The sequence below is a fragment of the Erpetoichthys calabaricus genome, chromosome 3, assembly GCF_900747795.2.
Source record: "Erpetoichthys calabaricus chromosome 3, fErpCal1.3, whole genome shotgun sequence".
NCBI lineage: Eukaryota > Metazoa > Chordata > Cladistia > Polypteriformes > Polypteridae > Erpetoichthys > Erpetoichthys calabaricus.
In genome coordinates, this window is record NC_041396.2 from 227,736,972 (window position 1) to 227,750,446 (window position 13,475).

At 38.2% G+C, this 13,475-nt stretch overlaps 1 protein-coding gene across 9 annotated transcripts in view; it reads right to left on the bottom strand.

Moving 5' to 3' along the window:
• Window positions 1–1,823: 1,823 nt before the first annotated feature.
• The window catches only part of sash1a (SAM and SH3 domain containing 1a), a 928,497-nt gene continuing 916,845 nt past the window's right edge, over window positions 1,824–13,475 (bottom strand). For all 9 annotated transcript variants that reach the window (XM_051924855.1, XM_051924854.1, XM_051924860.1 and 6 more), the window contains 2 exons: window positions 5,172–5,303; window positions 1,824–3,890 (listed from right to left, as the gene is read on the bottom strand). In XM_051924855.1, the coding sequence (XP_051780815.1) occupies window positions 3,630–3,890; window positions 5,172–5,303 (393 nt within the window). In that variant the 3' untranslated portion in view covers window positions 1,824–3,629. The remainder of the gene's footprint in view (window positions 3,891–5,171; window positions 5,304–13,475) is intronic.

Sequence of the window (13,475 nt, forward strand, 5' to 3'; positions counted from 1 at the left end):
TTCTTGTCTGCAGCCCCTCTGCATGCCACCTTGTTTAACATGTTATAATAGTTAACTTCTAGTCATTAAACACTCAGCTCAAATTGCTTTACTAAACGCCCACATGGTCATCTTCTTATATCTGAGGTATCCTGGGTGCCAACAGCATAGTGCATGCCTTTAAATCTGTAACTTAATGTGTACACCATCAGTTCAGATTTGTTCATCACCTCCATGATGTTTATTTTTTCACTTCCTTTTTATTATGTCTGCTGCCCTCACTCTCTTTACTTTCAAGTTTTGCTTTCCCTTTTCAGTTGTAACCCAATAATCCAGGCAAGTCTCCGGGCTCACCCTTAGTAAGTTGACATGGGGTGGTACAGGAGGTAACGCTACTGCCTCACAGTTCCTCTTTCTCTTTGCACGCTGGGTTAACTGCCATTTCTCAGCTGGCCCTGCACTTAATGTCCCCATGTGTAATGGACTGGCACCCTGCTCAGGGTGGGCTCTTCGTTGTGCCTGATGGGCTCCACCACCTGCACTGCTAAATCAGATTAAGCATGTTGGGTACTGTCGCCAATTCCCAAACGGACTTCAATTAACAGTAAACATGACCACAGCCTGGAAGCAAAGCGGATTTTCTGCTACACAAATTTTGACTTTGGTATTGATACCAGGTGCCAGTACCAAAACAATACCACAGCAAAAAAAATGGACAACTTCTCCCACCTCACAACCTATTAACTCCCTGGTGCGCAGCACAATCATTGTCACACTCAACATTAATACAAGGAGTGAGTCCCTCTTGGAGTCTCCAGACTGTCAAAGAGCCAGAAGTTAGAGGGTGTTGGGTCATGAATAGAACTACATTTAGGTGGTGAGGTCCTAGAAAACTACCATTTACTTAAAGGGCTGAAAATTACTGAAATGTTGGTACTGTACCATATCAAAATTTGGGTTTTCTTATACTGGTACACCACACAACCCTACTTTTTTTACACTGAACATACAACAGGCCTCACCAATAGAAGCTCGTGTACCACCTGAGCTGCCACATCACACTACATTCCCCTGTCTAGACAGCCACCATCTAAAGAAAAATAAAGACCCTTTGGAATGTGCATGATACAGAACAATCTCACTACTGAATTGTGATGTCAAAGCACTGACCTAAGTTGTAGTGAAAAGAACGGAGGATGCACTCCCATTACTAATCACACGAACAAACAAAATTTTTAATGTCAAGTGGATGCTGCTTGTTGCGTGTACTGTATACTTCCTCAGTCGTTCGAGTAGATCTAGACGCAGAACAAGAACGGGGAAATCTCTTTACTGCTTTGGGCAAATTTCAGTTTGGGTCCGATACCGCTGCCTGGATTAAGTTAGTCAATAAGTCTGAAAGCCTCTCTGTGGGTATACAATACAGACAACAATCCCCTGGCTGCTTTGTTTCCTCCAAAGAGGACACCATGTTAAAATCGGAATTAACTACACAACGCAAGTTGAAGTTAACATGCTAAAGTCAAATGATAAAGTCGAAATTAACTACCAGAATGGATGAGTCCACTTAGCTTTACTTAATAGAAATTTTTAGAAAAACAAATCACTGCACAAGAAATAATTTCTGTCTTTGATAGGAAACGCGTCATTACAGCTCTAAACAGGCTCACCGACCTTATCTGAGTCATCAAACACACAGAAAAGTTCTGATCCTCCTAAATGTGTCAGCACAGAGACCTTCAGGACTTCCATGACCACATTTTACTTGATGTTTCTTGAAAGAGGGCTAAAACGAGACGAGATCCTGACAGTCATATGAATCAACAGCAGCAGTCAACCTCACATTGATGCCAAAGAAAATTTATTATGTCAGAATGACCAATAGACATTTGTTCAGTTTCAATACACAGGAAAAATCTTTATGAACAATAATTTGAAGGCCGAAAACAGCATAAAATAATTTTTACACAGGTATATTTTACATTTCATATGGTAGCTTTCCACTGGCTAAAGCAATTCTGCAGCAGCGCATTTTCACTAGTATTGTACAGCTAATTACATTGGATATGAAAAAGAAAATGGCCAAAAATAAGTTATTTAAATATCAATTTCATATACAGAATGTGCAACATTTGTTAGTTTTTATATAAATTTCTCCAGAAATTTTAATTGACAGGTCACCTACATGATTTGGAAGTCACAAATTAGTAAGACTGTGCACAGACTTGGGAGAAGTGAAGGCTGGTCTGCTTTGCCAATTCACTCGGAAGACTTCCAGGTAGGAAACCAAACGTCAAGCGGTCTTTTAACACAAAACTTTTTCATGGAAACCAGCAAGCAATCTGAAGACCTGATTTTCAAAAGCCTGCATACAGAATTACTCAATAAAAGTTGGTGTTTTCAGCGTAGTGGATTTACTTCTGCTCCATTAACACCTCTCCTCAAGTCACAGCTCGCTTTCCTGTATGTCGAGATTTTTGGATTCTTCTTCAGACGGACTTGTGTTTGGAAGGAGCCGAGAGAGAGAAGTGGAGTCCGCTTGCTTGACAGTGACCCATTAAGGCGGATGGAGAGAACATGGAATGTGTAGCACAGGCAAAGGCAGTCCCCTTAAGGTAACGTTTGTGGTTTTTCTCCAAACCTGGATTTACATTTGAGTCTGCATACAGAGACATGACATAATACAACATGGGACATGTTACAAGGAAGCTGGGATATGATCAGGTGGCATCCACCACCTAAATATTTACTTCACCTGCTCTAAAAACTATCCCCATCTGTGGGACGAGAGCAGATTCAGACTTGGCAACAAGAACAGTCCATATTAAGAAGGTTTGGCTTTCTGTGGTTATTTCAAGTTTAGATGTTTCCACAAGGTTAAAATAGTGAAAAAAGACAAGACAATAAAACACTAAAAATCCAGTTCATTAAACATTTGTGTTTGTCTATAATGCAGTTTGGCTTAACACCATGACAACATATTTCTGTCTAAATTAAATAAGCTGGCTTGGGCTTTTGGCAGAAACTAATGAGCTGAATTAGTTGTTAGAATTTGCCAAAACTTGAAACGTCGCTATGACCGACTCCATGTTAAAAAGTTAAAAGAGGTACAGTACATCGCAGGACCTCAGACACATGCAACTGGAACCTGAATTAGCTGGATAGAACAATATATACGGATAAAAAATATCTTTACATAGCTGTTGGTAAGGCAAAAGAAAATGACAGAGATCAAGACAATGTTAAAAGAGCAGGCAGGCAGACAGACAGAGAGACAGAACTGCGAGTCCTACTTCGTTCATACCCTCCCTTCTGTAATCTCTACCTGTGGAAACCAGGAATGAAAGACAGCTTCGCACTGGCCTATCAGACATTTTTTAATTGGTTTTATTCATCTGCATCCAGCAGATGACACCCAACCAAGCACTTAATTGTTAGCTATTTTTCTAAACTGCAAATTTTGTGCAATATCATCATAGGCAGTTTTTCAAATTTCCATCTGACTTGACCCATCTTGACGGAAACCCCTTTTTGCAATTTTAAAAAAGTAACAGTCCTCACAAGGCCTCCCGTTTGAATTCTTGGCAACAGGAATACATGACAAATTTAATAAATTCAAATTCAACTGAAAGAAAAAGTCCCCATCTTTGCTAGTGAGACGGAGCTTCATCAAGGTTTACCAATTTGGCGGCTGTTAACAGTCTGCTTATATGGCGCTTATCCTTGATGCCAGCCTCTTGCAAATGAGTCTCTGACAGAACTGTGATTTTGTTCAGCGTGTCATAGCCTGCGGCCACTAACAACTTATTATACATAGGCAGACCAGCGGAGACCAGCCAGTCATTGACTGTGTCGATGTGTCCTGGCGACAAAGGTTTTCGGCACATTTCAGTGAGACCTCCAAAAGGGATCTAAAAAAAAAAAGAAAGAGAGAGATTAGACTGAGGAGATTCAGATAAGTGAAAGAAAGTAAATGAGCCCAGCATGCCCTGTAGAAACACTTTAACACTACAAATTTCAAACATAACAAATTGTTTTCTGACAACTTTAAAGAATCTTTGCATCCCTATTCCATCACCTGGGCTTCTTCTTTATTGCTATATTTGTAAGTACATATCTGAAATTACACTTGTGGTTTCAATACAACCAGGCTGGACACGGGTATTAGCAAGAGTGAAAGGGAAGGTCTACAGGACAGTAGTGAGACCAGCTATGTTATATGGGTTGGAGACGGTGGCACTGACCAGAAAGCAGGAGACAGAGCTGGAGGTAGCAGAGTTAAAGATGCTAAGATTTGCACTGCATGTGACGAGGATGGATAGGATTAGAAATGAGTACATTAGAGGGTCTGCTCAGGTTGGACGGTTGGGAGACAAAGTCAGAGAGGCGAGATTGCGTTGGTTTAGACATGTGCAGAGGAGAGATGCTGGGTATATTGGGAGAAAGATGCTAAGGATAGAGCTGCCAGGGAAGAGGAAAAGAGGAAGGCCTAAGAGAAGGTTTATGGATGTGGTGAGAGAGGACATGCAGGTGATAGGTGTAACAGAACAAGATGCAGAGGGCAGAAAGATATGGAACAAGATGATCCATTGTGATGACCCCTAACGGGAGCAGCCGAAAGAAGAAGAAGAAATGTGATACACTTCAAGTTGGCATTTTGGCCAAGAGCAGGCCTATGTATGACTCGGGAGCTGACCTGAGGCAGTAGTTCTGTTCTGTAATGCTGCAGACTGTGAAGTGACACCACCAAAGACACTGGAGTTTAAGAAGTGAAAGGGGAAACAAAGCAGCCTTGGTGGAGGCTTGGGAGTTAAATGTTTATGCATATGCTACTGTAAGGAAATTGCATTTGTTAGTCAATTTTACATTTATCACAGCAGGGAAATTCAGGAAAAACTAAAGATGAGGGACATACTGGGGATGCTGACCACACTATCGCATTACTGGCTAGTTGGCATGATATGCTGGTGTAGGGGTCACTATGGCAGGTTGTTCACTCTTCTAGTGACCCCCGCCATCACTAGGGGGACTTGTAGACTGAAGCAAAAGAACGGATTCTCTGGTGTCAGTCCTGAACTGGAGTGTGGTTAAAAAGTTTAAAGAAGAGGAACTTTTGCACTTAGGAAGTAATCCCACATTTTTTTATACCCGTTTACAGTTGAGCCAAACTTGAGAAGGAAACAGGTGCTTACTGCCATTCGGTGTTGTTTACGCAGCAGTTTCATGCGAACTTGGTCCATGTTTGACGCCACGTCTTTCAGCGGATATCCAAGATCTTCAGCATACCTCTGAACCAGAGATTCTGGAATACCATAACGGCCATGCTAAGGGGAGCAAAGAGTGTGTATACATTAGCTTACAAACCAATGAAAATAAAAAGCCAACTACTGTAATTTGTTTAAAGATGTTAAAAATTCTGTAGCGAACACTGAGTTTCCTAAGCTTCCAAGCTTTATGTTTCGTTTGAAATGAAGCTGGTGTTCCAGATTTGAAATAAAGCAAAAGGCAGAAAATTATGCAAAACATTTCACAATGTGTTCATTTTGCTAGAATAGGTTGTAATGTATTAGGTGTCCTAGTCCTTTGAATCATGTCTCTCCTATTTTGCTTTAAAAATGAATGAGACATTTTTGCATATAAATGAGATGTTGAAAATCTTATAAAAATAAAGCATTAAATTCAACAAATGTTTTTTACTTAACTAAAAAGCAGCTTCCAGATAGTTACTGTACACCACTATGACACAGCAGCTGCTGTCTGCTGCTCGACTAGGCCTTGTTACATTTATTTATTTTTGCTAATTATCACCCAGTCTCTCGGCTTACTTTCCAATGTAACACTTCGGAAAAATATTTTGTAAGTGAACTACAGCATTACAGGCCAACCATTTCTGAGAAACTTCACTCTGGATTTCAAAAAACTCACAGCACTGAAACCACTTGGCTGCAAGTACTGAATGATCTGCTGTCGAACTCTGATACTGGATCATCTTCTGTTTGGTTTTATTGGACCATTCAGTTTCATTTGACACTGGTAATTAACAGATTTTACTACATTGCTTGGCATCTTGTGTAGGAATATGAGATACCTACACTGCTCTGAATAATTCTAGATTTGCAACTATAACTTTTTGAAATGGCATACCTTCAAGGCTCATCATTAGGCCATTTTATTTCTTCTATACTAGGGGGCTTTGCCCCCTGCTCGCTTCGCTCGCCAAACCCTGGGGCCTCTTTGTGGTTCTGCTGCTCACGTATGGGGATGTGGATGTACAATTTAAACAGATTTTTATTTTAATGGTAATTGTTACATATGCATAATAGAACTATTTTACATTACAGCGATTAACCATATTAAAAAATTGTAAAACGTAATCATTTGAAAGAAAATTATGTTTCATGTTGCGTTAAGAGTTATTCGTTAAGTAATACAATTCCATTCTGTTTGGCTTTGAAATTAACATGCACATACTTTTTACTTATACTTTTACTGTAAAACCTCAGTAAAAACAATTTTTTAAATTAAATTTTCATCAATATCACATTGAATTTTGATTCTGTGTTTGGACTTTCATCGTGACAACACAACGTATAACTGCCCGTGATTGAATTTTGTTTCTTTCTCTCTATTAAATAAAACAACTTTTTCGAATGTTTGGCTCAGAGATTTATCAATTGTCTTTGCAAAATCTATTCTAATGGGAAAGTGTTAATGTTTTAATACGAATGGCATATCAAGATCTCCTTTGTTGTCTAATGTTATCCCCTGAAGATGTACTACATTACCTTTCTTGATACATCCTTCTTTCTACAGTAATTCGTGTGGTGGAAGACCAGATGGTGTTAACGGTTGTAGATATTCTTTGGGATATTGTATGTTGATGTTTTAATGTTCCGCACGATCACCACCAACTGTTTCAGCATAGTCTGTTCATACGAATTTAACCAATTTGCCATGTAACCGATCAACATTTTTGGTGTTAATTCGTTTGATTTCATCGTTTTTTCGGTGCTAGGATTGCCCGTGTACTCATTTCTTCTGTTGATAACCCTTCGTGATGAAGTTCTTCAATAAGATTTGGACATAATACGACTTCTTTAATTGGGAACTTAAAGTGAAGAAAACGTAAAAATTTATAAGAGCTGAGAGAGCAGTAACTGTGACTGACAAAAGCATTCACACGAATTAGAGGTGAGAGTACCAAAGGCGTGACTTGAAAAAATCTCATGGCCAAAGTCTCGCAGGACTTGAAAAAATCTTCCAAAAAGTCTTGTCACGTCACAGGATTTTTTTTTATATAATAGAGAGATATACTTATTTTTGTGAATATTATTCATAATGCAGGTTTACAATTCCATACTTATGCCAATGATATCTAACTTTATATGGCATTCAATAAATTAGGTTATACTAGTTTAGATAAACTTTATTAATCCCATGGGGAAACAAGGACACTTTTGCTTATTTTGTTATACTCTCAGCATTTCGCAAATGACATCTTTCCTGTTTTCTATGAACGCCGCCTTTCTCAGATGTAACTGTTAATATTATAGCGGGAAAAAAAAGTACACAGTTTGCATATTTTGACCATACAAATTAATACCAGACACGTGGAATATGCAACACAAGTTATGAGAGTTTTTTTCCTTTTTTCCAATGATGTTTTTCATATTGTTTGCTGTTGTCCAGAATTAATCACTGCTGGGAGCCATTAAGTTTGAATATTCAAGATGTACTTTCTCTATAAATTCATGAGATTAAACATTTTTCTCACCCACCACTACAAACTACATGGGTTAAGTAACATTTAAAAAAATATCATTTTTGGGTGGATTATTCCTTTAAGTCAACAGTAAGGTATACAAAGAAAAAAAAAGCATAAAATCCATGAAGCCTTTGCTGCAGCTACATCAGTGGAGAGGGAGACTCCATTGTCACTGTAGCAGTACCATATGGTATACGGTGCAGTGATTACATCTCGTTTTACTTCTTTGGTGTTATATTTATAACTGTACTGTTTACAACTTGTTAAGTAATTGACTAATGTTATTGGTAAGGCTTGTGATCAACAGCACAGCATTAGGAGGTGGGCAGATTTGCAGATTCTCACATTTGCAGGATCCTGCACCCCAAGCCCCTGCAGATCGCAAGGGATAACTGTAATGGTTTTTATCCTTTCTTGCTTAGATTACTGTAATGCTATTTATAGTGGTCTGCCAAAGCAATCTATATACAGTATAATATACAGTATAATCTTTCCAAAGGTACAGATTTCAACCACTTGCCCTTTTAACATGTTGCAAGATGTGTTCTTAATATAAAAACATACACATTTTAAACTTTTGTGTTTAACCTTTAAGGTATTTCTACAGTTTGATAAATCATTATGTGTCAAACAGAGCTCTTTGCTCATTTCCATCTTTTTTGTTGCAAAACACAGGAACAAAACCTTTGGGACTTCAGCTCTTGTGCTCCTAAGCTTTGGAACTCACACCCAATCAACTTTAGGCACCTGCAGCATATAAACGTGTTCAGATCAGGGCCTAACTCTTTTGTTACTCAAGCAAGTTTTTAATTTTGCTTAGGTGTTTTTATTCATTTATTTGATATATTTACATCTCATTTTATTTGGTAATACTCTGACATATGCCTTTTGATATGTTTTGTATTCCATGTGATTTTATGTTATAAAGTTCCTGAAATAAAATCCTTCAGTCCTTAAAATTCTGCAGTCTACAAGGAAACCAAATTTTAGGATCTGAATAGAATGTATTTATCATTTTATATCAAAACAGATTAACAAAATGTGGCATTCAAATATTAGTTGGGAATAAATCAAGTAATTCAGGATTCACTGCACATGCATATTGCAAGGTGCTTAACATAATGTTTGTGCTTTAGTACTTACTATACGGAATTTACACATCAACCATTTGAACCCTCTAATTCCAGTAGAGGGCCACAGGTAGATGAAACTTCAGGGGAACGGCTGATCTCAACTCCAGTTGGGATGACATTCCATAGCTTGAACACAAGAACGTAGGCAAGGGCCAGTTCACCCCGTTTCTCAGAAGAGCTCTGCCTGACAGACTGCTCCTGGCACTCCAGGCAGGACACAGCAGACTTACGGCTCTCACTCTCTTTAGAAAATCGTTTTCTAGGCTATTTTACTGGCAAGTGTACTTTTAAACAAATGTGTGTTTGCATGCACGCACACACACACACACGTACACACATACATGTCTCCTAATTCTAAATGTATATGAGATCTCTCTTATCTCAATTTAGCATAAAGACAAATATAAAAGACATTAATGTAAATGAAAAATAAATGCTTGAGTAATTTATTTAACAGGTGGACAGTTAGGTGACTATTTCTGTAATTCTATTCCTACCAGTAACTGATTACCTATGAAAAATGAAGTCAGGATAATTTGTTGTATATAACAGTTTCATATATACAGTAAAAATATTTGAAACCAACATGTTTAAAAAATGTAAATGAAATGCATGTTAGCAAGGAAAACAGCAGATAATTTTCCTCCATTTCCTTCAGCACTAACCACCATCCCTACATTATATATGTTTAACTTAAATTTGTGTAGGATAGCACAGCACATTAAAAATTTTGTCCTTTAACATATTAACACAAAAAGCTGCAAAGTTATGAATTCCTTAATTGTACTAGACTTTCAAGATGTATTGCTTATATCTGTAATGGTAAGAGATCTGAATATCGGTCAATATCTGCAGTACACCATTATTAGGACCTTGTTTAGTAAAGCACATGCATTTTTCTTTCCAGTGGACAGCCATGGTATGCACTCAGCTATGAATGTCTAATGAAATGGATTGCATTTTTCAAACCAGTGGCACGATAGTTAACAATTTTTGAGAGACAAGTGGAACTAACAACAAGCATGCATATTTTGAAAAAGAAGTTTCTGGACTGAGAAACTCAACTTGCAAATACCTTAGGATTTAATTTTAAATTTAGTGTGTTGTTAATGCCTTATTTCTTTGTTTCTTTAATGCTCGGCAATGGTAAGCTGATCCACAATTAGTTCACATTATGTTGGACCACCATAATTTTCACAGCATTCACAAAAGACAGATTCTTTTACACAATTGCCTTATTAGAGAAGAAAGTGGGCGAACCTTTATGGGAAATTTCTCAACATACTTTGCTTAGCTTTGAAGAATAACTGTACCAAATTTCAATGAAACTCATCCACTGGGAGAAGAGTTGTTTCAGGTGAACAGACAGACATGACGGCAACAATAACAACAATATGCAAATGCACCTACAAATACAATACATAACATTGGCATGGAGTACGGCACAAATTTTTGCATTCAATATTTTGAGGTCTTCAGCCAAAATCAGTTATTACATTTCCAATAGTTAACACAAGGTTACCACAGCCAAGTCGCATATCCCAATTAAATTATAATTAAACTAAAATGTATTAATTTCAAAATGACAAAAAGTTAACGGAAGGCACGGCTTGGATATATCGGTGTCTTGATCTGCATTTAATTTGACTAGAAATACTGGTAACTAGAAGCAAAAACCAGCATATTGTTATAAAACATCATTTTCTGCAGGATCTAGGTTTGTTAATATCCTGAATAATCAGCAGAATTTGGGATATTCTAGCTCTACTTTAACTCTAAGGTGAGAGCTGCAGTTGGCATAATAGCCCCTGAAAAGAAAGAAAGAAAGAATCTTCCAATACTAAGGCATTGCTATGCAGGAAAGTACCACATTTCTCAAGGTTATTGCACGAGGTAGAGGGAGTCGAGTGGGTTGGGGAGGGGGGTCCTTTGATAGGTGATGCCTTGTAGTTTTCAGTCAGCAACATGCCTTGGTCTGGTGCGCACCGTGCTTTTGCTGTTGAAGCATTCTTCAAAAACAACAAATCCATCATCACTACGCAACACACCGTCCAAACACACTTCAGAATTCCTCTTAACAGTGACATCCCAAATCGGAAAACAATTCTTCTGTGGGTGGCTAAATTTAGTCAAACGGGTAAAATATTGAACAGGAAATCTCCAGGGCATCCTCGGACTGTACGCACACCTGAAAATATCCAAGCTGTAAGGGCAGCAATTCTGCAGTCTCCTAGACTTTCGGCGTGCAAATATGCTTCTGCCTTAGGCATTTCCAACACATCTTTGAGGAGAATTTTACATGAGGACCTTAATTTCCATCCATACAAAATGATGGTAGTGCAGGAACTCACTGGGAGAGCCGTAGAGAGTTGTACACGAACATTCTGCAAACCATTCATACCATCATCATGTGCAGCAATGAGGCACATTTCCTTTTGAATGGTTGCATAAATAAGCAAAACTTTTGCTATTGGGCTGAAACCAACCCTCTTGAACTCCATCAGAGACCCCTGCAGAGTGAGTGTATTACAGTTTGGTGCGCTGCTGCAGAATTTGGCATTGCAGGCCCTTACTTTTTTGAGGAGGGAGGAGCAACGGTTACCATCACTATAGAACGTTACATTGAGAATGTTTTGTGGCCTGACTGGAAGAAACAGATGTGGTGGATGCCTGGTTTCAACAGAGATGGAGCAACAGCTCATATGGCGTGGAGATCAATGCAAGTTTTATGGGAGATGTTTCCGGGGACGCTGATCTCCCTGCGCCTGTAGGGCTCTCTCAGGTAGAAGGTATACACACACACTGACCTCAAAACCTTGAAGCCCTCAAGGATGCTACTTGCCACTAAATCACCGCTGTTCCCCTTGAAATGACCGAACGAGTCATGTGAGCATTCAGAAATCGTCTCAAAGAGTAGATCGCTAATGATGGCCAGCGCCTTGAAGACATCATTTTTAAAACACAGTGAAAAAAATCTATTTTGTATACCCTTTCTTGTGTCGTAATGAAATTTATTTTATCTTGTAACGTTTTTGTAGAATAAACGTTTGAAATGTGTTTTATTTTTAGCTATTGATCATCGTCTAAATCCAGCTCAGTCAATGAAAAGCTCCCTGGAAATTTCTAGCAAAACTTGTGAGGCGGCTTTTGACACATTTTTTAAGCATAAAAAAACAATATTAGATGTAATATAATACATCCCTCCAAAGTTAATTCTGTTGAACCCCAGCATGCACATTTTAGCAAATTAAATTCTTCACGCAAACCTGAGCTCCGTAGAATAATTTCTCAATTTAAACCCTCCACTTGTGTATCTTTGATTGAATATCAACAAGCTTTTTTAAAGAAGTCTCAGATGGGCTAATTGATAGCATGCTTGACATTGTAAACTTTGATTTGATAAATCCTGTTGAAGAAAAATAATCTAGGCTTTTTAAAGTAACATTCTAGTAAAAAGCAGTTTTTGAACAATTAAATGACTATATAAATATTCTGTTCTTTGTAAGTTGCAGTCAGCTTTTAGAACAAGTCAGAAACTGCAGACAGAGGCCATATACCTGTTCTTATTTTAGCGATGAGCGCAGCATTTGACACAACAGACCACAGCATTCTTATAAATCGCCTTAGTCAATGGGTGGGTCTCTCTGACAGTGTATTACATTGGTTTCAATCTTATTTAACAGGTAGAAAATTTTTATCTGCTGTGGTGATTGTAGTTCAGAGATCTACTCTGAGCCCTCTGTTATTTTCAATCTAGACGCTCCCATTAGGCCAGATCATCTCAAAACATAAGGTGAAGTACCACAGTTATGCAGATGACACAGGTCTTTACTTATCTATAAGCATCTGACGGCCTTTACGCTCTTTGATCCAATGTCTTACTTCATTTCTGAATGGATAATCAGTAATTTCCTCAAGATAAATTAGGGAAAAAAAACTTAAATCTTAGACCTTGGTAAAAATGGAAATAATGTGAGCATTACAAATAAACTTGATCCCTTAGCATTAAAAGTCTTGGTGGAGATAGAGAGTTTAGGTGTAATCGACTTTACATTGCACATTAACCAGATTACTAGGACTGCATTTTTCCATCATATTCTTTTTCGTATTTTTCAATGAATCTGCAATAAATCTCTTTTCTTTACATTTTTTGTGGTCGTGCTTTGTACCACCACCTAATCAAAGTCCTGTGCAGCTGCCTGTAATGTCTGAATCAAAGTGGATACCACAGTTTCCCACAAGACCCATTGCGTCAAATCCAAAGCCTTAAAAATTCTTACGGAGGTAGGTGATTTTTTTTTGGCCTTGGAACCCCTGCAGATTTTGTTTTTTTATTCCAACTTATCTGATGTTTTTTTTTTCTTCCCATAAGACTGATCTTTAGAGAATTAAAACCAAGTTCTGTACATAAGGACACTATTATACATTATTATACTTCCTTAGAAGGCTGGCGTCCTTCAACATCTGCAATAAGATGCTGCAGATGTTCTATCAGACGGTTGTGGCGAGCGCCCTCTTCTACGCGGTGGTGTGCTGGGGAGGCAGCATAAAGAAGAAGGACACCTCACGCCTGGACAAACTGGTGAGGAAGGCAGGCT